Source organism: Sturnus vulgaris, chromosome 2, assembly GCF_052056855.1.
Source record: "Sturnus vulgaris isolate bStuVul1 chromosome 2, bStuVul1.hap1, whole genome shotgun sequence".
In the NCBI taxonomy this organism is placed as follows: domain Eukaryota; kingdom Metazoa; phylum Chordata; class Aves; order Passeriformes; family Sturnidae; genus Sturnus; species Sturnus vulgaris.
The window spans coordinates 116,836,864-116,860,435 of record NC_142244.1 but is presented as its reverse complement, the minus strand read 5'-3'; the positions used below and the strand labels follow the sequence as shown (position 1 = coordinate 116,860,435).

General features: G+C 40.0%; 1 protein-coding gene across 7 annotated transcripts in view; it reads left to right on the top strand.

The window, feature by feature from the left end:
* TTC3 (tetratricopeptide repeat domain 3) overlaps window positions 1-23,572 on the top strand; it is a 49,974-nt gene that overhangs the window by 23,978 nt on the left and 2,424 nt on the right. For 5 of the 7 annotated variants that reach the window (XM_088160485.1, XM_088160484.1, XM_014880630.2 and 2 more), the window contains 26 exons: window positions 1,169-1,285; window positions 1,573-1,710; window positions 2,207-2,287; window positions 2,989-3,101; window positions 5,074-5,200; window positions 7,515-7,637; window positions 7,775-7,876; window positions 8,250-8,342; window positions 8,709-8,773; window positions 9,371-9,507; window positions 10,824-11,138; window positions 11,793-12,056; window positions 12,272-12,318; window positions 13,183-13,239; window positions 14,204-14,280; window positions 14,397-14,549; window positions 15,302-16,139; window positions 17,237-17,302; window positions 17,748-17,897; window positions 18,125-18,264; window positions 18,933-19,001; window positions 19,292-19,388; window positions 19,689-19,789; window positions 20,255-20,348; window positions 20,748-20,846; window positions 22,780-23,192. In XM_088160485.1, coding sequence (XP_088016611.1) covers window positions 1,169-1,285; window positions 1,573-1,710; window positions 2,207-2,287; window positions 2,989-3,101; window positions 5,074-5,200; window positions 7,515-7,637; window positions 7,775-7,876; window positions 8,250-8,342; window positions 8,709-8,773; window positions 9,371-9,507; window positions 10,824-11,138; window positions 11,793-12,056; window positions 12,272-12,318; window positions 13,183-13,239; window positions 14,204-14,280; window positions 14,397-14,549; window positions 15,302-16,139; window positions 17,237-17,302; window positions 17,748-17,897; window positions 18,125-18,264; window positions 18,933-19,001; window positions 19,292-19,388; window positions 19,689-19,789; window positions 20,255-20,348; window positions 20,748-20,846; window positions 22,780-23,192 — 4,076 coding nt within the window. The remainder of the gene's footprint in view (window positions 1-1,168; window positions 1,286-1,572; window positions 1,711-2,206; window positions 2,288-2,988; window positions 3,102-5,073; window positions 5,201-7,514; window positions 7,638-7,774; window positions 7,877-8,249; window positions 8,343-8,708; window positions 8,774-9,370; window positions 9,508-10,823; window positions 11,139-11,792; window positions 12,057-12,271; window positions 12,319-13,182; window positions 13,240-14,203; window positions 14,281-14,396; window positions 14,550-15,301; window positions 16,140-17,236; window positions 17,303-17,747; window positions 17,898-18,124; window positions 18,265-18,932; window positions 19,002-19,291; window positions 19,389-19,688; window positions 19,790-20,254; window positions 20,349-20,747; window positions 20,847-22,779; window positions 23,193-23,572) is intronic. The other 2 variants (XM_088160486.1, XM_088160487.1) reach the window with 2 other exon arrangements.

The window sequence follows — 23,572 nt, the reverse complement described above, 5'->3', positions numbered from 1 at the left end:
GTTTCCCTTTCTTCTCCTGCTGTAAAACCTGGCTGGGATCACTCAGGGATTTTAAAATTCCCAAATTTCATTGAAATGTTTTCCAGTGTTGGATTCATTTGGAAATATCCAATTTTGTGCAATGGCTGTTGCAAACACTGTGAAATTCATACATTGAGGGAAAATTCTCCTTCTCTGGTCTTAGCACCAATAAATTCCTGAAGGAAATGATGGGGATGCACAAATTAATTCTTTTATCCCTGTTAATTGGGGGATCTAGATACCAAAAATCTCTGTTCTGATTAAATACATCACAGGACAAAACTGAATTTAGGAGAAGAATGTTCAGGTTCTACCTGCACTAAGATCTCTTATTTCCTATAAAATACTTTTTTGTTTTGTTTTGTTAATTCATTGCTGGTGTTGAAAGGAAAATTTTCATTAATTTAATCTGCTTTATATGTGATGTAATTTACCAGGAAATGAATATAATTAATTTTGTTCTATAATGCATGGGACAGCATTAACCCAGGAGCTTTAGGAAATGAAAAGAAATCTTCTTTATTTACAATGTCCCTGCTGGAAATTCCTGCAGATTTCAGAAAGTATCAATAATGAAAACAAAATATAATTTGAATATAACATAATAACAAAATCCAAAATAAAATAATGCACTCTGAAACTTTCCAGCACGAGCTGGACACAAAGTGTTGCAGAAGGAAAAAAATTCTCAGCTGTTCCAAAAAAACATTTGGATACAAAAAGTGAGGAAAAGCAGAAGTCTGGGTTGTGCTTTTGGGTTTTTTTATATGGAAAAAGAATTAAAATGATGCTTGAATTGAAGTTGCAGCTTTCTGGAGAGAAATTTAGAATAAAAACCAGATTTTTCAGAGATTAGCAGCTCCATGAGAATCTAATCCAAGAGTTTTATAAAAATGCACTTTCTTTGCTGCTTGAAAAATGGAATTGTGGTGAAACAATTTAAGAGGAAGCAGAAATTTCCACTTGGCTGTGGCAGAAGTATTTTATCAAACATTTATTTTGCAAAACAAGTCATTTGCTTGCTTTTGAAAATTAAAAAGAAAACAAACAAAAAAACAAACAAAAAAGAAAAATAATTTTAAAAAACACACACAAAAAAAAAAAAAAGTTGGTTTCTTTTGAACTTTCTGCCTTTTAACCCTTGCAGGTGGATTTCAGTGCAGATGTAAAATGCCCTGGGCTGGAGGGTGGTGCAGCCTTGGTGGACAGGGATGGACCAATTTTATTTCCCCTGCTGAGAGCCTTAAATACTCCAGAATTCACGGTAAACTCTGAGAAATAACCTGGTTTTTTTGGTTTTTTTTTCCCCCCCCAGAAATTCAAATTCCACTCCTTCCTTCCCCCATAACAATCCTGATTATTGCTGCAAATCATGAGAAGAAGGTGGAAAAAAAAAACCCCCAACCCAACAGCAGCACAGGATATGTAAAAAACATTTACCAAAAATATTATTATTTATATATTAAAAAAAAAAAAAAAAAAAAAAAGGAAAAAGGGGAGGAAAATTCATTTTTTTTTTTCAGATTGACTGACTTTGGCTGTACATTGCAGGTGGATTTCAACACTCTGCCCGAGGATGTGAAGTCCCTGGCTCGGGATGGCTGCAGAGCCCTGCTGGAGCAGCAGTGCCATGGAGCTGAAAGAGCATTTTCCCAACTCCTGAGCATCCTGTGCACCTCAGGATTTTCGGTAAAATCTGCACAATTCTCTCCTTTGGAAGTTTCAGCCTCCACCATCCTGTGCCATTCCTCCCTTCCTCTAAAATAATCATGATTTTAGTGAATTGTTGGCTGGGAAAAATATTTTTTGGGACAAATATTCCCTCATATTTTAGGAATGTCAGACACACACACCTGCATTTATTTCCAAAATATCCCAAATTAAGTTTCTTAGAAGAGTGATAGCAAATATTTGGATCGAATATTGTGTTTTTTTTAAATAAAAGCACCGTTGTTGGTTGGGCTTGATGTGATAGTTAAATGAACCTTGAGTCATAAGAATGAAAGGTAAAAAGGGTTTTGGTGGCAAATTCTGTGAAATTTGGTGTCTGTGTGTCCTTACCCAATCAAGCCATTGACCCAAAAGTCATCCTGGATTTCTCTTAATTAATTGACAATATTTTTAATATTTAATTGTGCTGTGACTATAATTTGACTCTGTTTTTGTTTTTGTTGTTTTTTTTCAGTATGTGAATGTTCTTAATATTAATTATGTTATATTCCTCTATGGACATGCCACTGCTCTCCTGGGAATGGGACACCCTGAGGTAGGATATGAACTTATTTGTATTTTTATTTAGCTATATATTTATTTTTATCTATTTTATATTGAAATATTGCCTTAATTCCAATTTCTAGCTCAGGAAGTTTCCCATCCATTTTTTTGTGTTTTCCTAACTGAGAAGATGAGGGAGGAAGGAAACCTCAGGACACATTTTTGGAATTGTGCAGTTGAATATCTGGGATTAAATCCTTGATGATTTTGGATGAATTAGGCTATCAAATAAAATTTCTTTGTAAGCTTTCAAGTGAGCATCTAAGTATCAAGAAATGACAGTCAATAATTTTTATTTCTGCTCTGCACTGGTGTACAGAACATAAATATTCTGTTCCTAAAACACGAACCAGGAGTTGTTTTGAGTTGTGGAAAATGCAAAACCAGAACTGGCTTTGGGGTTTTTTTTTTGGCTGTTTCTTCCTGCAGGATTCATAAATAGATGAGCTCAGTCATTTAATTCCTTTATGTTACAGCAAATCCATGTTTACAGAATAAATTAGGGTGGTTTTTTTTTTTTTAATGAAAGGGAAGTTTTGCCTGTGATCACAAGGGTGTGTAAATCCATTTACTGTTCCTAAGACTGATCAAGGAACAGGACTCACTGACCCACACTAAAGGAGATAAAACCCAGGAAAAGTGGAAATATTCTGGCAAAACTCCATGTGTTTGTGTCTCCCATTTCTTTTGAAGGCATTGACAAAAGCTGAACATCAGTTTAAGAAAATAATTGAGGAACATCCAGAAGAAAGTTGTTTTTGTTTGGCACACTATGGAATTGGAAAAGTTTACCTCAGGCAAAACAGGTTGGTCTGATGGAAAATTTCAGGGTTTGATGGGAAAAATCTTTTAAATTGAGGAACTGTGCTTGGTGAGGGCTTTAATTTTTCTTTAATCATGAAATTCATCCAGCAGGTGGATTTGATACAATGGATTTAATACAAGAGGAGGAGTTTGTTCCTGCTGAGGAGCAGATTGGAGGGAATATTTGGGATTCAGGGCTCACAGCCCTGCAGTGGGGGAGAGCTCAGAGGAAATGAACAAAACCTCTTTGTTCTGGGGGAAGAAAAAAAAATGCATCCTAAAGAAATATGGCTTTATCTCATCGCTGGGGAGCTGGAGAGTGACCTTGGGCTGAGATAAGGCTCCAGTGAGTCACAAATTCCCTGGAGCAGACAAACAGGGAGGTGTTCCAGGGCTGGCACATCCCAGAGGGACAGGGAGAGCCTGGAATGCAGAGAAACAAAGTGAGAACAAAAAACAAAAAGCAAAAAAAAAAAGCTGGAGCTGCTCCCACCCATCCAGGAATTCCTGGTGGAATTTCTCCCTGCTGGGAATCCCAGCTGCCATGGGGGCAGGAGCTGTGGGAGCTCGTGGGGGGATTTTGGGATATCCCTGGTGCTCTGTGGGAGCTGTGGAAGCTCGTGGGGGGATTTTGGGATATCCCTGGTGCTCTGTGGGAGCTGTGGAAGCTCGTGGAGGGATTTTGGGATATCCCTGGTACTCTGTGGGAGCTCGTGGAAGGATTTTGGGATATCCCTGGTGCTCTGTGGGATCTGTGGGAGCTCGTGGAAGGATTTTGGGATATCCCTGGTGCTCTGTGGGAGCTGTGGAAGCTCGTGGAGGGATTTTGGGATATCCCTGGTGCTCTGTGGAAGCTCGTGGAGGGATTTTGGGATATCCCTGGTGCTCTGTGGGAGCTCGTGGAGGGATTTTGGGATATCCCTGGTGCTCTGTGGGATCAGAATCCCCCCTAAAGGCTCGTGGTGGGCTGGCTGGGAGCTCCTTGTCCAGCTGGGATCTGTGGGAAAAGGGAGAAATTCCATGGGAAAGCTCTGGGGTGGAGGCAAAGACAGGGAGAACACTCCCTGATCCCTCCCAGGTAACATTCAACGTGAGGAAAAATGACTTTTATTGCCCATTAAAACAGAACTGGGGAGTGGGAAGCAAAGGGAAACCACGAAAATCTCCTTTCCCTTCCCCTCTTTTATCCCAGGCTGGAATTCACTCCCTCATTCCTGACTCTGCTCCCTCTGAGCTGCTCACAGGGATGGGCAATGGGGGAGGTTTTTTTCCCCCTGAAAAAAACGAGGTTTTGTGCAGATGTTTTTCCTTCTGTCCCTGCTTTCCTTGAGGTGCCAGAGCCGTGCCCAGCTGTGGCTGAGCTGCAGCTGGAATTGGGGCTCTGCCATTCCTCAGGGAATGGTCCCCACCTCCCTGCCCACCCTTGCAGTGCCAAAATAATGCCAGCTAAAGAAGTTTTGATGCCAAACCTTCTCCCCTTCCTCCTGTGGGATGGTAAAAGCACCTGCTCAGGGGGGTGGAGGATGCTCAGAGGGAATTTCACCTGGCTGGATGGAATCCAGGAATCCCATTCCTGTGGTTGTGACTCATTTCCTTGGCAGTCCTGACCCCCCCACAAATGTCCCTGCCCAGGTGACAGCACTGTGGCCATCCAGGCTCCTCCAGGCATTGCCATTGTCCCTGTGTGAGCTCAGGGAAAACCCAAGTCCAGGCAGAGAGTCCTGTGTCCCCTCCTGCTCAGTCACTCCCCCTGCATTCCCAATCCATGGATCCCTTGGGAGCACGGGCTCATCCCTTCCTGCCTCCCACCTGGGCTGTTTTATCTGGAAGAGAAACAGAAAATTCAGGTGTTCTCTCATCCCCCATCCTCTCATCACCACTCTTTGCTCTTGGAAGGATAAAATGAGTGGGGGGGAGTTTTTAGGGAGTTCATCCCAGGAGATGGGAATGGGTTTTATCTGTTCCAAATTGCAGGTTTGCTCATGCCCTGGACCAATTCCTGACTGCAAAGCTGATGATTGATTTCAAGATTGTCCCTGGAGTTTTAACCTGGCCAGGAACAACCCAGGTCATCGAGGAGACACGAATAGAGACTTTACAGGTATGCTTAAAAAAAAAAAAAAAAATCAGAAAATTGTCCTGCCAAAATCCTAGGGAGATGTGGGCTGAAGGAAGGGTGGGAGGCAGCAGGGCAGGGGTTGTGTGAGGCTCAGACCTCAGAGTGAGCTGGCAGGCACTGAGGCTGAAATTCTGAAATTCCAGTTCTGCTTCTTCTACACAATGGGAATTGTGCAGGCCAGGGGGTTTGGAGAACAGGCATTGTGTGAGCTCAGCAGGTGTGGCAGTTTTCTCTTTATCATTTTTCATTTTACCATGTATCTTTTTTTCCATTTTTTCCATTTATCCATTTTTCCATTTTTTTCCATTTTTCCATTTATCATTTATCCATTTTTCCATTTTTTTCCATTTTTCCATTTATCATTTATCCATTTTTCCATTTAACGTTTTTCCATTTATCCATTTTTTCCATTTTTTCAATTTTTTCCATTTTTTCCATTTTTTCCATTTTTCCATTTTTTCCATTTTTTCCATTTTTTCCATTTTTTTTTCATTTTTCCATTTTATATTTTTCCATTTTTTCCATTTATCATTTTTCCATTTTTCCATTTATTGTTTATCCATTTCTCCATTTCTCCATTTACCCATTTTTCCATTTATCCATTTATCATTTTTCCATTTATCATTTATCCATTTTTCCATTTTCCATTTTTCATTTATCATTTTTTGGTTTTTTTTTTCATTTTTGTTTTTTTTTTCTTTTTTTTCATTTTTCTTTTTCTCATTTCTCGTTTTTTCATTTCTCTTTTTTCCATCTATCCTTTATCAGAGGTGTCCTGGCAGGGTCTGGGTGTGGCACTCAGTGACAAGGTTGTCACAGCTCAGATCTTGGGGCTCTTTTCCAGCCCCAATCATTTTGGGATAATGTTTGATTTTCTTCCATGCATGTTCCCAAACTCCCAGGTGTGAACACACAACACAATTCTGGGGAGAACTGCTTAAAAACCTGAGCTGGCAAAAATGGGAAAGTTGAGAATTTAAAACAAAAAAAGGAGATTTTGACCATATAATTCCTGGTTAAAAAACTGGGATTTATGTGGTAAAATTCCCAGTTTGACTGGAAAAATCTGGCACCACGAGCTGGAAGGTTTTTCAGTGAATGTGACAGCATAGGGTTAAAATATTTGTGAAATTATGGGAATTGGATCCCATGGATTCAGGGGGTGGAAAGAAAAGTTGGGTCTGGTAAAGGTTGGGAAAGGGAACTGGGCCCTGGGAATGAATATTGAGTTTTATTTATTTCTAGGTCATGTGAAGCTCCACCTGCATAATCATCATTTGATAAATGATAGGATTGTTTAATGATTGTTTGGTAATTGAATATAATTATTGTTTAATTGTAATAAGAATCCTGAGAAAGGATTTTTGACAAGAATGACAAGAATTCATTCTTGGATCAGATCAATGTGTACAATAGACCAATATGGATTTAATAATTAATTTAGATAGGGTATAAAAATATATTTATATGGGATCTGTGTCAGAGTCAGATTTGGGTCTGCACCCCTGATTCCCAGAGCTCTTCAATAAAAGAATAATCTGCAGATAATCATTCTGTGATTAAATGTTTTAACAATAACAAATGAACTTGGCCAGACTGCCCAGACCTGCAGAGTTTGGGGCAGAATCAGCATTTTTGGGTTTTTTTTCCTACCAAAACCCAACCTGAGGATTCCTCACAGGCAATCTGGACCCAGCAATGCATTGGGACCTGTGGGTAATGCTCATTTCTGCCAGGCTTTATCAGGCCTCTCTCTCTTCTTGGTGATGTTTTATTAATCTGGGCTCAATTCAAATTTCACATTTTCACATCCACTCTGCTGCCTTTCCTCAGAAATTATCCTGGGACACCTCCCAGGGCCAGGTCTGAGCTTGATCCTTAGCCCAGGTGTGGGGTGAGACACTCTGGAAGTGCTGGGAATCTTCAGAAATGACCAAAAAACTCCCATTTTTTCACCCCATAATTTGTTTTATCATTTGGACAATGATAAAACCCTTTGGAATGGGTCAGGATGTGAGACACTGGCTCAGGATAAACCTGCATTTTTAATTTTTTTTTGTGTATGTGAAGCTGTGAGCTGCCAGCACTTCAAGGAATCCCTGGAATATTTTGGCCATAAAAGGCCAATCTTGCCTGGCTTTCACTAGGAAAAAAATTGGTTTTTTGGGGATTAGTCACTGATTTCCAAGAGGGATGTGTTTCACTGCAGTCCCCAGGAGTTTGTGAGTAGATTTTGAATTTTTTTCCTGGTTTCTATGCTCTCATAGTTTGTCTCTCATAATTCTGTGTTTTCCAGATGGCTTTAAGGAATTGTATTGAGGAATGTAAATTCCCTCCAGAGCCTGATGCTGTTTGTCGATATCAGCAGTGCCATGGCTACTCCAAAATCCAAATATATTTTACAGACCCAGACTTTAAGGTAAATTTTTAGCTTAGAAAGTTTTGAGAAGTAAAACTTGACATATTTTCTGCCCCTTTTTATGTGATCTGCTAAGCTGAGCATTGCTTTTTTGTTGTGATTTTATTTCAAGGTGTTCCATTTTTGCCATTTTTTAGGGTTTTATACGTGTTATTTGCTGCCAGCAGTGCAGAGTGGAGTTCCACATCAGCTGCTGGAAAAAGCTGAAAACAACGAGCTACAGTGATAAAAATGATAAGGTGAGGCCTTTGCCAGACTGGAATTTTTATTTTTTGTAAGATCCTGGCATTGAGATATGTAGAAGAATTCCAGAAAATTCAGCAGCCAGGATAAAGTGAAGGGAAATAAGAAACTAAAAGTATTCTGGAAGTTGACTCTTGGGTGTGAAGTTGGAGGAGGGAGTAAAAGAAGAAAAGATGCCACAGATTTTCCATGATTTTTGATTTTCAGCCTTCCCAAGTCAGCTCTCAATGAGCATCCAGGAGGAGTTTAGGATTGTGCTTCCTTTAATTGCTTTGCTCACCTCAAATTAAGAAATTAATTTGTGTCAGGAACATAAATGGTGTGTGGATTTAAATGCCTTTGGTGTGTGTGTGTCCTTTTCTCCTGCAGGATTTCCTTAAGGAAATGTGTTTTACTCCTGATTGTAAAGGCCTTATTTCAAAAATAGTTATTTTCAGTTCTTCTGGGCTGGTAAAATGTGAAGTAAGTATGGTCGTATTTTATATGAAATTAATTGGAATATTAAGGGGGATAAAGTGAAAATGAGAATGTAACTGCAAAAAAAAAAAAAAATTATGCTGCCTTGACACCAGAATGTGAGGATTATTCAGGAATAAAAATTTCCTGTTCTAGTGGAGCAGGAATTGCCTTGTGCTCTTGCTCAGATTATCATGGATGGGGACTGGAATTCAATAAATTCAAGAATCCTTCAGGAATGAATCCCCAGAGCTCCAGGAAAATGGAGAATTCTCCCCAGGGCAATATTGACCTGAGAGAAGCAGGAATGATTGTGGGGTTTGTTGTGTCATAACCCAAATTTAATTCCTCTCCTATCCCTTATTTTGGTAGTTTGAACAAAAAATCCCAAAACTCAAGGAACCACCAAGGGCTTGTATAAAACAGAAATGTTCAAGGTAAGATTTGTCCTGTTGGAATCGATTTGAGAGCAAAGCAGGAGGGATTTTCATGCCTTTTTACAAATATTTTGGAAAGTTACCCTTGCCCTTTGCCTGATAAATCAAAAAATTCTGGTAAAATCCATTGTAATCTAATGGTAAAAGCATGTAAATTGTTCCACAGAATTTATTTTGTATGAATGTGTAGGAAGTGTAAATAAAAATGTATTTTCTGGTGCTGCTGTAGTTATTGATACCCAGACCTTTGACAAAGCTGGATTTGTAATTTTTTTTGGTCAAGTAACCTTTAAATAATGAGCAATCAAGCTGAGAGGACAAACAAAATAGATTTTTAGAAAGGAAAGGAATAAAATGTTAATATTTGATTGAAAATGCTGAGTTATAAATGAAGAATTAGAGTATTGAAGCCAATCCTAAATTCGACATCTTCAATGGGAGTCACAGTTGTTCCATCTTGAGGACATTGATGTTTTTATGAAGTTTTGTGCTCTCTGCTTCGAAATGAAGACCCATTTTTATTCTCTGTGTAGTTTTCAGTGGGATATTTTCACCTCAGTTCAATGTTTGGCTCACTGCTGAATTGCTTTCTTGCAGTCTTAGGAAGATAAAAATGAAACAAGAAAAAAAACTGCGGCGAAAACGAGCGCGAGAAGAGGCCAGGAATTCTGCCAGGAAAAAAGCTGAGGAAAACCAGGAGGGAAATGAAGAATCCCAGTACAGTCAGCACAGGGGTACGTGGAAATGTGGATTTTTTTGGGGCTGATTTTTGCATGGAAAGGGAGAATGGGAGGTTTTGGAGTCCCCATTCCTGGGGGTGACACTCAGAGCTCTGGGCTGGGGACAAGGTGGGGATCAAAGTTTGGGTTTGGTGCTCCTGGAGGACTTTTCCAACCTCAGTTCTCCTGGGATTCTGGGATTGTGAGTTCTCACAAAGCAATGGAATCAACATTCTCAATATCCCCAATTCAGTCACAGCAGAATCCTAACACTGAACATCACCCCCCTGTGAAAAATCTGCATTTTTACTTAAGACTGATTTCATTTCCCTTCTGTTTTTATTGTCCAAACAGCTGGGGGATGTTAATGTGTGGTTTAATTACTGTGTGGTTTAATTACTGCATGGTTTAATTCCTTGTAGAAAACTTGGATTTTTCCTTGGCTGGTTCCTGCAGAATCAGCCTGGAGAGGGGAAAGGCTCCAATTCTGAGTGAGAAGGGAAAATGGGCAAACAGAAAATGGGAAAATTCAGGAAAAGCACCTTGGGACACTGTTAGAGAAAAAAAATACCTCAAATAAAGACAGACTGATCTCCTACCTGCAGTGATTTGAAAAGTACATTTCAGATGATTGGGGGAAATAAGAATATTCCAGTCTGTGACTTTGTAGGCATTTAAAGCTTCAGTTTTTGCCTTGCTGGATTTGGCTGCTCCCCATTCCAGAGCTGGGAACTTCCCCTGCAGCTTCTCAAGGAAAAAAAAAAAAAAAAAAGATGTTAGAAGGTTTTTTTGGTTTTTTTTGTCTGTATTGTCAACTTGGGATAGAATTAATTTATAATTTCCTAAGATTCCCTATTAAATACTCTGGGTGTATTTTTTTTAATCCCTTGCTTGGGGTTCTCTGGGTGCCTGTTCCCTGCTCAATGGCATATCCTGAAAATTTGGGAATTTATAAATTTGGGAAAATTTACACATCCCTGTGTATTTGTAAAATCACTTTCATTTATTTCCTGTTTGTTTTGTTTTAAATCTTTGCTCTTTCCTTTTTTCTGGCTCGTCTTTAGTTGTGATCCTTGGAGCCCCACTGCAGGTCACTGTGACTTCATCCTAAATCAGTGTTGGATCAAATTAGTAATGCTCAGGATATATGGAAAAAAAGAATTTTTTCAATCCTGTAATTTTCAGTGTAAAGCAAATAGTTAGAAACACCACTTAATCCAAATTACCTGTGCTTTTAAATTGGTTGGAATGGTGGTAAGGACGTGAAATCTTGCTCATTTTGTGGTTTTTTTTGTGGGTTTTTTTTTAATGCCATCTGTTTAATTTTCCAGGTTATGGCCAGGATTTATATGCTGGGGACCAGGTGCTGCAGCACATCCAGAGGAATTCCCAGCAGATCCAAGCTGCTGTCCCTGACACTGCCCAGTTATTAAAGGAATTACTGGAGTGGGGTGTGATCAGACAGGAAGATTTCACCTCTTATTCCCAAATGAATGGCACTTCCCAGGAGGTGCTGGAGCAGCTCATCAGCTCCTTAATCCAGGAGAAATCTCGAGTGCAGAGCAGGGGGTTCCTGCACGTGCTGAGCCAGCTGGGACAGGTGGATCCCAAAGTGCACAAGTGGCTGCAGCACCTGGATAACCTGGGTGGGTTCTGTGCAGCAACAATTCCCTGCTTTCCCCTTCCCTTCCTCTTAAAAAATCAAAATACAATTTTCCCCTCTTCGTGCTTCCCCTGATTCCCAGAGGGAAACACGACCTGGGTGACCCAGGAGCTCTGCTGGCCTTTGGCTCATGCAGGAAAGAGAGAATTGGAACCATTTATGAAATGGTTTGGAAATTCCAGAATGGGCTTAAATGTTGATATTTGTAGCAATAATCTGGTTTTTGGAGCGTAAATAACGGTGTTAAACTTTTTTATTTTTTTTTTTTTTGCTGTTAAACTTGGAAATAATTTCGTGTTGGTGCTCTGTAGTTTCCTGTTGGATTTCTAATGGAAAAAAGATGGAATTTTGGGGTTTGGGGTTCTTCATTTTCCCCTGTCACATCTATATCCTTCCAAGGATTCATAGATCCAAAGTTTGTTATTATTATACAAATAATAATTGGTGAGAGTGGCATTTATATCAACCCCACTCCTCTTTTTTTGTTTGCATTTTCAAGACACAAAAGCTCTCACATCATCTGTACATTTAATTCTAGACCAAACTCCTCCCCTTTGAAGAAGAATATCACATTTGAAGCACTAAAAATTCTAAGCTGGAATGAAATATTGGGATTTTTTTTTTCCATCTTTTTCAGGTCTGACAGCTACAAAAAACTTTATCCTTCAATATGGCCAAGTTCTGCAAGAGCTTGACCTTTCTATTTTAACCCCACTGTGGAACCAGAAATATGGAAATAAATTTGATTATGTGGCAGCTGATGGTGAAAAGCAAGAAATTTGTGATTATTTCCTCAGCCCTCCCCTAGAGAAATCCCGTTGTTTTATATGGCTTTTAGAAGAAAACAGAGAACATTTTCCAGGCCTCCATCAAGCTTTAGATGAATTCTTTGATAAAATGGGTGAGTAGGCAAAGGGATCAAACATTCCCAATAAAATTTCATTTTTATTGTGCAGTTTTGAATGTTAAAAGTTCTGCAGCTGCAGTTTTGGAGCTGCTTTGGTGGTGTTGGATAAAAGATTGGAAGAATAATTCCTGTGATTTCACAGTTAGGTTGTAAATTAAATGAAATATTCTTATTTCCATCAATCACTGTGACTTTTATCTTTTCAACAGATGACCCAACCATTATATTAAAGAAGCAGGGAAATGAGAATTTATCAGTAAGTGAACTTCATTTCTGATTGGCCTCAGCTCAAAAAGAACTTTTTGCTCTTTTAGAAAAGGAAATATTTTGCAATATTTCCTTCAGATTTATTGGAGATTTAATCTCTTCTTTGAGCTCCCTTTTCTTAAATAATTTGATTTTTGAATTATTTAATAATATTTTTCCAAGTCTGCCTCATTCTGAATCACTTTTTGATCAGTGTCATCATTAAAATCCATCCCAATTGGCAGAAATAGATTTTGTGTTTCAGTTAATTCTGTGCCTGAGGAACCTCATTTGAAGCTCTTGTCTGCAGTTAAATTTACTTTTACAAATCCGAGATTTGATTCAGAATAAAACTTTGGAGTTAATTAATGTACATATTAATTAAATGCAGAATTTTCAATGTGCACATTCATAAAATGCAGAATTTTAAATGTACATACAAATGCAGAATTTTAAATGTGCACATTAATAAGATGAAGAATTTTAAATGTACATACTAATAAAATGCAGAATTTTAAACGTGCACATTAATAAAATGCAGAATTTTAAATGTGCACGTTAATAAAATGCAGAATTTTAAACGTGCACGTTAATAAAATGCAGAATTTTAAATGTGCACATTAATAAAATGCAGAATTTTTTGCTTTTTCATTTCATGAATTGGGAAAATCCAAGAATGAAATGAAAAGCAGCACAATAAAACTGCTTTAATTTCAGTGTTACAGCCTAATCTAACCTGTCATTATTCTGTTCATGTGGAACCCCAACCCTGTTAAAGAATTAATTCAGATTTCACTTCCTTCATCTTTGTCTTCCTTGGAAAACTGAAGCAATATTTGCCAATCCTGTGCCTTCATTTTATTTTCTGTTCCAGAATAATGAAATCAAAGTTAAAAACAAAAACAGGAAGAAGAATTTGAAAGATTCAAAGGTCAGTAACTTTGGAAGCAGATACCATTTATTTGCTACTAAAAATCCACCTAAAAATGGGGATTTTTTTTAGAATTTCTGCCATGCAGATGGATAGGAGCTGTTTTAAATAAATACCTTGAGTAGATTCCTTGCTGAAGTAACTTTTCCTGAAGTAAAATTCAGGTGTTTAGAGACTCAAATGTTACAGTTTTGTTAAAATTTATCCATATAAAAGCTATTTTAAAATTTATTTATGACTAACTTTGGCTCTGACTGGAGGCACCTTCCACTGGCTTAATTCTGAATTATTATTTAATGTGATTTTAATTTTCCATGTGGGAAGATGGGAATTCAAGTCAAAAATTCCATTTCATGCTCAGGAATGTTATTAATCCTTCATTATTTTATTGGATTATTATTCTGCCTGAATTTTGTGCTGCCTTTTGGAGGATTTTGCTTTATTGAAAACCTCAGATCCAGCCTCACCTTTTTGTCATTTTTCAGAATTTCAGAGAATAAACTTCAGATTTTTCCTCAGGATTTATTATTCTGACTTAGGTGCATTTATTTGTGTGTATTTCTAAATTATTAGATGATAAAAATGAGGACAACTAAAATGTCTGTAGTGGTATAGAAAAATAACCAGAGTCACATGTGGAATTAGGGATAACTCCTGCTCTTGATAAATTTGTTACAGCTCAAATTTAAAAGAAAGTTCAATTAAATTTCAATGAAATCAGCAAAAAAAGGGGGATTTGGGGCTGAATATCCCAATTTCTTTTTCCCAAATAAGTTCTGAAGAAGAAATTAATAACTTTAAATTAAGAATTTCCTTGCTGTGGCTTAGCACTGATAATTTTACCTGGAAATTTTGCAGTTCATAATGAATTTAAAGAACAAAATTCAATCGCTGGTCTTTGCAGTGGGTTATTTTATATGAGCTTTTGTGAGATAAAAACTAAAAGAAATTTGTTTTTAATTAGTCTATTTTAGTATTATCCAGTGGAGTTAGTACAGCACCACGAGAAGAAGAGAAGATATTTATAGAAGAAAATAATTTGTGAGTATTTAATTCTGCTTTTATTTCCCAAACTCCAAATTGCTGGAGAAGAATCCCTTAAAAACACCAAGGCTGGGTTAACTTGATTTATTATTTTTTTTTTCTTCTTTTTTAAGGTACAGAGATTTTCCAAATGAACCCTTTGTAATTCCAGAATATCTCCGGGAGCAAGTGGAGGAATTCGAAGCTCTCTATAATGATTCAAATAGTAACAATTATCAGATTAATAATAATAATAATGCAGATCCAATCTGTGAGAATTTATATGAGTGAGTAGAAATTTCTTTACTCAGCAGCTTCAGGGGGTGTCTTGGCTTCAGTTTGAAACTGGGAAGAAAATAAAAAAATAAAAAAACTTTTACTTTTTGAACAGTTCGTTCTTAAAAGTAAATATTCCATAAGTTTAACATAGGCCATAAGCCACAGCTTTTAGGAAAGCTGTGAATATAAAAGGAATTTGTGAAAAGTGAAGCCACAAAAAAAAAAACCCCTGGATTTTTTCTTCTTTAAAAAAAAAATTCCCTAGAGCCAAACAAAAAAAAAAAAAAACCTCGTCTCCCAAAGTAAACTAAAAAAATATTATTTAAATTAACAACTGACTGAGGTGTTTCTATATGTTGTTGTTAAAAAGGTGTAGGAGGGGGGAGGAGAGCGTGGTCTAAAAAATTTTATTCTAAATTTATTACTTCTTCATGTTGTTAATCACATTTTTCTATACACCCTTAAACTTTTAGGCCTGCCTTGTTTTTACTCCTAATTCTATCTCACGGCAAAAAATGAGTGTATTAAAATTAACAAATCGAAAGTACTAGGTTTTACTTCATTATTTTTTAATAATTATTCGTTAATGCTAATAATTTGTTAATTATTTGTTAATTTTTAAAAAAATTATTTGTTAATTGGAATCCTGCTGTGTGTAGCGTGCCCGTGAAGGAAGGGATTAAATGTGCGATACATTAAAAAAAACCCTTAAATTAATGATAACAATTCTCTTTTTTTTTTTTTTTTTAATTTTTTAAAGTTATTTCTCTCAAATTTTGGAAGCACACGGTCCCCTGGAGATGAATAATAAATTACTGGTTGGGGAATATGAGAATTTCCCTGAGGAAACTCGGAAGGTGGTGGAAGACGCCGGCGGCCTGGAGCCCTTCCTGCTGAAATCCCTTCGTTTCATTATGGTGGAAAATCTCATTGGGTTAAGGAAGCACTCGGTGCTTTTCCAAGGAAATCCAAGCAGAAATGAGGTTGGGAATAAAAAGGAAAATGAAGAATTCCAAGGGAATTCCTCGCAAAGCAAGCTGCCTTTGAATCCCTACGCCCAGGAATTCAAGCCTCTAAAGTCGTATCTTTTATCAGCACCTCCTGATTTATCAGATTATGAGACCCCACCGTATTTACCCTGCTCCTTCCCTACCCCCTGCCCAGCTGGAAATCCTCTGGAAAATGAAAATATTGATTCCATGGAGAGCCAGGCACCAATTCCTGGCGTTTTACTGAAGGCCTTCGAGCCCGCAGGCCCGGCTTTGTTTTTACCTCAGAGCTCCTGGGGTTATCAATATGGAATATTGCCCCTTCCTGCTGCCCTGGCACAGCCTGGATTTATTTATGCTGATCCTGCAGCTCCTCAGGATAATCGGGAATCAGCAATTCCAGGTGGAAAATTCAGCCCTGAGGGGTTTGTGCCTGGTGAAATGCAGGAGTGCAAAGAGCAGTGGGGCTGCCTGGAAAACGGAGATAAGGAGGATTCTGCTCTGCCAAATGCTACAGATGGAGCTGAGGGTGGTGTTAAAAAAGGAAAAGGAAAGAGAAATAAAACTGGGATGAAGAGCAATCCTCACACGAGGATGGTGGCTGTTCAGGTAAGGAATGGGAAGGGAACGATGCTGGAAAGATTTTTAAGGATGGAGCAGAGGGATGGAGCAGCTCTGCTGGGAGGAAAGGCTGGCACAGCTGGGATTGTTCAGCCTGGAGAGGAGAAGCTTTGGGCTGAGCTCAGGGTGGCCTTGCAGGGCCTGAAGGAGCTGCAGGAACCATGGAGAGAGACAATTGCCAAGGGATGGAGGGACAGCACCCAGGGAATGGAGGGACAGCACACAGGGAATGGCTTTGAACTGAAAAATTATAGGTTTAGATGGGATATTGGGCAGGAATATCCCATGGGATATCTCTGGGAGGGTGGGGAGGGGCTGGGCTGGAATTCCCAGATTTGCTGTGGCTGCCCCTGGATCCCTGGCAGTGCCCAAGGCCAGGTTGGACATTGGGGTTGGAGCAGCCTGGCACAGTGGGAGGTGTCCCTGCCCATGGGACTGATCTTTAATGCCCCTTCCAACCCCAGCCATTCCATGATTCCTGAGAACTTTCAATTGCTGCCACTTCCTGTGATTACTCGTTTTTCATTTGTAATTCTTCAGAGCTGCTCACTGAATTTTGTTGTGCCTGAAGTTTTTGCAGCTCTTTTCCCTGGGTGTCACAGAGGGAACTACTGCACAGTTTCAGTTTCACTTAGAGATGAAGCAAAGTCCTTCTGTGTCATTATTTTTCCTTTTGGGATGAGTTCAGGGATTTATTTTCACTTCCACAACATTTGAGGATTTGGATTTGTGGAGAAGAGGAGGCTCGGGGGGGACCTTCTCACTCTCTACCATTCTGACATGAGAATGAGACACTTCCTGCAAATCTTAATTTTGCAGATATTTAGAGCATGGCTTTGTTTAAAGACTCACAAAACTCCCTGGAATCGCTCGTGGTCAATGAAATCAGGGAAAGAAAAAAAAAATCCCTTTCAGAAACAGCTCCACACTGTTTGCTTACATCGTTTATAGGCCTGGATTGGATCCAACTAGAGTTGCATTTGTAAAACCCTCAGTGAGGTACAAAAGCTCCAAACCAGAGCAGCTCATCTATGAACTGAGAAGCTTTTTAATCAAATCTTAATGATTCTTTTTTTTTGTTCTAGGTAAATCAGGAAGTTGCTGATAGGGAAACCAATACTTTGCCTTTCCATCCATTTGAAAACCAACAAGTAAGTTCTCTGCATCCTGGTTTACATTTCTCATGAAGGAGGTCAAAGGAATGCCTAAAAACTGAATAGTGAAGAAATCAAAGTTCTCTGAAAACAAGAGTTTCTAACAGATATTTTGTATTTTGGGTTGTTGGGCTGGTTTTGTGTTCTGTGATGTTCTTGGAAACATCACCCAGCCCCACAAGGAGATGATTTTTGAGCTTTGCTCTGCTATTTGATATTTGTTCTGATAGCTTCGTTCTGAGCTATTCAGATGTGGAACGTTTAAGAGATATTTCCTCTCTCAAAACCTGGATTTAGATTTTCCATTTGGGCATAGAGACAGTTCAGAGTGGTGTTAATGGCAGGTTTATGTCTGTGGCAGGAGATAAAAGTGAGAAAATGTGGCCTTTGACCTGGTAACAGCTATAAATTAAACTGTTTTTTGTAACTGATTAATTTTCAGGGAGATATTCTCCGTATGGGAAAGGAGCACCAGGTATTGAAAGAACAACTCAAAGAAGCAGAGGAGAAATTTGAGCAGTTACAAAGCAGGAGCTTGGAGGAAATCGGTGCTTTGGAAGAACTCCTGAAAAAAAGTATTGAAGAGACTGAGGTAAAGCTTTTCCCCGTGGATCAGAGGTTGTGGAATTCTCTGGATCCCTGGAAATGTCCAAGGCTAGGCTGGACAGGGCTTGGAGCAGCCTGGGATGGAGGGAGGTGTCCTTCCCACCCAAACCATTCCAGGATTCCCTGGGGACAAACACCCTCAGTCTGCTCCAGTTTTTATTTGAATAAAGCACAATTTTCAGAAGTGATCTAATTCTTCTTTTCTGCCTTCAGGTGTCCCAGAACGAGCTGGATTGGTTCCACCAAGACTCAGAAACACAAATGAAGAAATGGCAGCAGGAGAAGAAAGAAAATCGAGAGAACTTAAAAGCACTGAGGGGCACAGCTAAAAAACACTCAGACACCAATGAGAGGTAGAGCTGTAAATAGATTTACATCCCCTCATTCTGACAGTCTAAAGACCTCAGAATTCTTTAGGGAAATTCAATCCTTGGCTGTGAAACCAGCCAGACATTTTTCTCCCAGTATCAGGCTGAAATACAGACATGGCCATTTTCATATTTTGAATTTTTTGGCAAATTACAGGTGAACATCTAAAATAGCTTTTAGATAAGTGATAAAACTGATACAGCAATAATTCTCCTAATCAGGTTTAACAATTCCTACTGTATTTTAATGTCTCACTTTACAGAGTCCAGATTTTGGTCTTTGAATGCCTTTGTTTTATCTTTAGTAGTTGGGACCAAAGCTCTCCTGAAAAATCATCAGCCTGTTTTTATATTAATTACTGCTTTATTAGCAATAAATTTAAATGCATTTAGAATAGAATCCCTGAATAATTTGGGTTGGGATGGATCCTAAAGACCATTTAGTTCCAGTCCCTGCCCATGGACAGGGACACCTCCCACTGTCCCAGCTTGTTCCAGCCTGGCCTTGGACACTTCCAGGGCTGGGAATTCCATAATTCCCCTGGGATTAAACAGCATCTAAAACCTACAGATTGTGCTGGTGGTTATAGAGGAGCATGTTCCAGATTGGCCAATTTTCCACCACAAACTAAATCAATGTTTCATTCCTGTAGGTATTTGAAGGCCATTGATGACAAGGAAAAGCAATATAATGTGTGTTTAAATGCATTTCTGGAGACCAGGTAAAAACTCCTGTTCCTTTCAGCAATATTTATATTTTCCTGCTTCACTCTAGGTAAAGGCTTTGGGGAAAAGAAGCACTTTTAACCCATATTTTTTATTCTAAGTTAGTTTGCTTTTACTTGCCATGAGTGAATATTAATATTTAGAATAAAGAAAAGCATACTCTCATCCATTTCTCTTGATTACATGACACTGAGTAGCTGTAAAAAAACCTCTAAAATGGCATTAATTTTAAATACTGCTCTGCTGTGAATGTTCCTCAAATATTTCATTTCTTTTTCTTTCACAGTAATAAATTTGCTAGTGAGAAAGGCAAATTGGAAGAGCTGATAAAAAAGAGTCAAGATGACAGCCAGGAGTGTGAGAAAAGAGCTGTTAAAGCAGAGGTACAACCAAAAAAAATCCTTCAAAACCTTTTGTTAGAGTTGGGGTTGTGCTGATGGGAGGTGGAGTAATGATATCAAAGATGTTGATTAAATATTGGAAGTACCAAGGATGGAAATTCCACTTGAAAATTCCACACTGGAGGAACTGTGTGTGCACTTTGTATCCTCAAACTCTTATTTAAATTCTTATTAAAATCTGGTTTAAAGTTTTACCCCTTTTTTTTTCTCTTTTTTTAACATGTTTTTTTGTTTTGTTTGTTTGTTTGTTTTTGGATTTTGTTTTTTTTTGTTTTGTCACAGGTCTCAGTGCTCCAGACCTGGAAGGAAACTGAAGTCTGGAAGCTCAAAGGCACCATTGCCAAGGCAGAAGGAAATCTCAGGATGCTGAAGGCACTGAGCAGGTACTGGGAGCTCCCACCAGGAATTCCACTACTCCTAATTCTTAATTATTTACCATATAATATTTATTTTATATTCTATCATGATTTTATGTTCTGTAGTTATATTGAATATATAATACTTATATAAAATATTATAATATTAATATAAAAGTGCACAGAGCTGGGGGTAAAAAATATTGCCCCAGACAAAATTCAGCTGGAAATTGACTCTCATCCTTATTCTTGTGTCTTTCTGAGCTGGGAAAATCAAATTATCTGAGTAATAATAATAATAATAATAATATTTCCAGTTATTCCTGCCCAGTATCCCTGGAAAAGGGCTGCAGTGTAACTGATTTTAACCTGGAATCCCTTGAGGACTTGAACTGGGATTAATTGTTGAGGGAGGAACTGTTGGGACAACATCACTGATCTTAAAAATAATGGGAATGTTGGGAGTTTAACTGCAAATCCTCAATATTCCAGCAGCTCAGCTTCAGCAGCTCCTGTGTTGAAGTCCCAGATTGATTCCTGGGAAATATTTCTTTCAAATGTCAAGAAACAACTGGAAAAAGTCGAGGTAAAATTTTATTTCTCTCTCTACAAGTTTCTCAGTTGAGTTTTGGAAATGAAATACTAAATTAAGGTTGCATTTGTTTTTTAAAACCACCAGTAGCTTGTCCTCCAAATGCTGAGGGGAGCTTTTTTAATTACAAAAGAAAGAGACAGTTTGGAGTCCAGGTTGGTAATTTATAGTGGATATATTCACTTTTTTAAAGGCAAAAATCTGCCCTTTATACACTTGTTTCAAAATTGGGTCACACATTAACAAGTTTGGGGTTTTTTTTGTTGGTGACCTTTAGAAATCCGTGGAACTTTTTAAAGAAAAACCAACTCCTCTGAGAGGTTCACTGTAAAATGTGATTTTTCCTGAAGAGGGAGCTTAGGTTGGTGCTGATGCTTGGTTTTCCTTCTGCAGGCTGAGTATGAAGAAAAAATTGAGCTGGTGAAAAACGGTGCCCGGGATTGCCTGAGTAAAGTGGAAATCGTGGATTTTCCTTGTCCTCAGGCACTTGTTGTGAGTATCCAACCTTCCAGAGCATTTCCAGTGCTTGAAGTTCCCCTTGGTGTGGGCAGCAGTGGTGGGAGGTGTCCAGGAGGGCTGCAATGTGCACAATGGACACACCAAGTGCCAGCTCTGCCCCAGCCAGGGATGCTCCAGAGGAAAAGGGGATGGAGGTGAAGCTGGAGCAGCACATCCCCAACTCCTGTCACAGGCTGAAAATGACTCCCTGATGGTGTTTTTTGTCCATTGTAGGGTTCCTGTAGTACCCAAATCCTGGAATTCCAGGACAGTTTGGGTTGGAAGGGAACCTTAAAAATCATCAAGTTCCAACCCTGACACCTTCCACTGTCCCAGGCTGCTCCAAGCCCCAGTGTCCCCCAATGGCCTTGGACACTTGCAGGGATCCAGGGGCAGCCACATTTGCTCTGGGATTTCTATTCCAGGGCATCCTCGCCCTCCCAGGGAACAATTCCTTCCCAATATCCCATCTAAACCTATAATTTTTCAGTTTGAGGCCATTCCCTGTGTCCTGTCCCTCCATCCCTTGGCCCAAATCCATCTCCAGCTCTCCTGGAGTTTCTTTAGGCACTGAAGGGACTCTCTGGAGCCTTCTCCAGGTTGAACAGCCCCAAAATCCCTTGGGATAAGCCCCATTATGCAGAATCCTTGAGGCTGGCAAAGCCCTCCCAGCCCATGCAGTCCCAGCTGTGCCCCATGGCCACCTTGTCACCCTGAGTGCCACCTCCAGGTGCCACCTGCAGGGATGGGCACTCCAAAGCTCCCTGGGCAGCCCCTGCCAAGGCCTCAGCTCCCTTTCCATGGGGAAATTCCTGCTGCTGTCCAAGCTGAGCCTGCCCTGGCCCAGCCTGAGGCCGTTCCCTCTCCTCCTGTCCCTGTTCCCTGGAGCAGAGCCCGACCCCCCCTCCCTGCCCCTCCTGCCAGGGACTTGTGCAGAGCCACAAGGTCCCCCCTGAGCCTCCTTTTCTCCAGCCCCAGCCCCTTTCCCAGCTCCCTCAGCCCCTCCTGGGGCTCCAGCCCCTTCCCAGCTCCCTTCCCTGCCCTGGACACCTCCAGCCCCTCCAGGGCTCTCCTGCAGGAGCCACAACTGGACACAGCCCTCGAGGTGAAACCCATGTTGTCCCAAATCCATGTTTTTCCATGGGGAAACTTTCCCAAAGGAATTCCTGAAGGAATTCCTGCACCACCGTGTGGCACTGATTGCAAACACCAACCTGGGCTCCCAGCCAAGTGTGTCAGGAAGGAGGTGGAGGAGCAGAGCCGTTTTTGGGAATGCAGCTGGAATGGGAATAGCCCCAGAAATCCCATTCACAGACATTTCCTCATGGCCCAACAGCTCCACCAATGCTTTGCTCAAATCAAAGCAATTTCTTCTGCCACCTTTGATTGGTCCTTTTTAAGTTATTTTTTTTTCTCTGTAGAAAATCTTGGTTTGTGGGGTTTTTTTTTTGTTTGTTTGTTTTTTGGTTTTTTTTTTTTTTTTTGTTCTGGGAGTAATTTAGATCCAGGGCTCTGGTCTAATATTTGAGATTGTTATTACAATTTTCTGGGCTTCTGCAAGTTCCACTCCTGTTCTCCTCCATAATTCCCCACTTATTTTTAGGTCTGTCCTTTCTGTTTATTTACCCAGAATATGGAGACAACTTAATCACCACCAATTTATTGGGAAAGAGCAGCTTTTGTGCCTCTTGTTCTGCATTTGGAATTTAATTTTTTCTGCAGTAATACCAGAGTGACCTTTTAGAAGAGAAATAATCATGAGGTCAAACAACTGCCCTGCTGTAAGGGAGTTCTTAAGATAAACTGCTGTCACCTTTGAGATCCTGGGCACAAACAAACCTGTCACAATTCACAAATTGCAAATGCTCCAGAGTTCAGCTGAATTGGTTTTAATCACTGTTTCCTGTGCAATGTGTTTGTTTCCTAGACAATACCAGGCAGATCTCCCTTGTGTGACCCTGCCATTGTCACCTATTCCTCAGCATCTGCACATCCCGGTGCCCTTCCTGCATTTTTGACTTCTGATGGAAAAGCTCCAGCCCAGCCTCCACTCCAAGCACAGGCTGGAGCTAAGCCAGCACCTGTCACCTCTGAGGCTTCTTCAGCAGCTGGGAAAACACATCCCAAAGCTCCAGAGGGATCACATTCCAATAAACTCCCACCATCCTGCCCATCAGGGATTTCTGGAAGTAACTCCCACCATGTCCAGCCCAGCCAGACCCACCAAGATCCTTCAGCTCTGCAACAGAGACCTTTTGGAATTCTAAACAACAAAAAGCTTCCAGAAAGAATTGCCAAGATTTTTGCCCAGCTCCAGAGTATATTCCCAAACTACAGCAGGTACTGGATTGAAGGAATGCTGTGAAACAAGGTCTGAAGAGCCAGGGATGAAGTGCAAAACGAATTGATTTTGTTCTGCTGACAAGGGATGGAGGGGCAGGACAAGGGGGAATGTGTTTAACTGCCAGAGAGCAGGGAGGGATGGGATACTGGGCAGGAATTGTTCCCTTGGAGGGTGGGCAGGGGCTGGGATGGAATTCCCAGAGCAGCTGTGGCTGCCCCTGGATCCCTGGCAGTGCCCAAAGCCAGGTTGGACACTGGGACAGTGGGAGGTGTCCCTGCCATGGCAGGGGGTTGGAATGAGATGAGCATTCAGGTCTCTCCCAGCCATGGAAGCCATTCCATGATTCTGATGATCGTTCAGGGCCTGGTTACTGAGA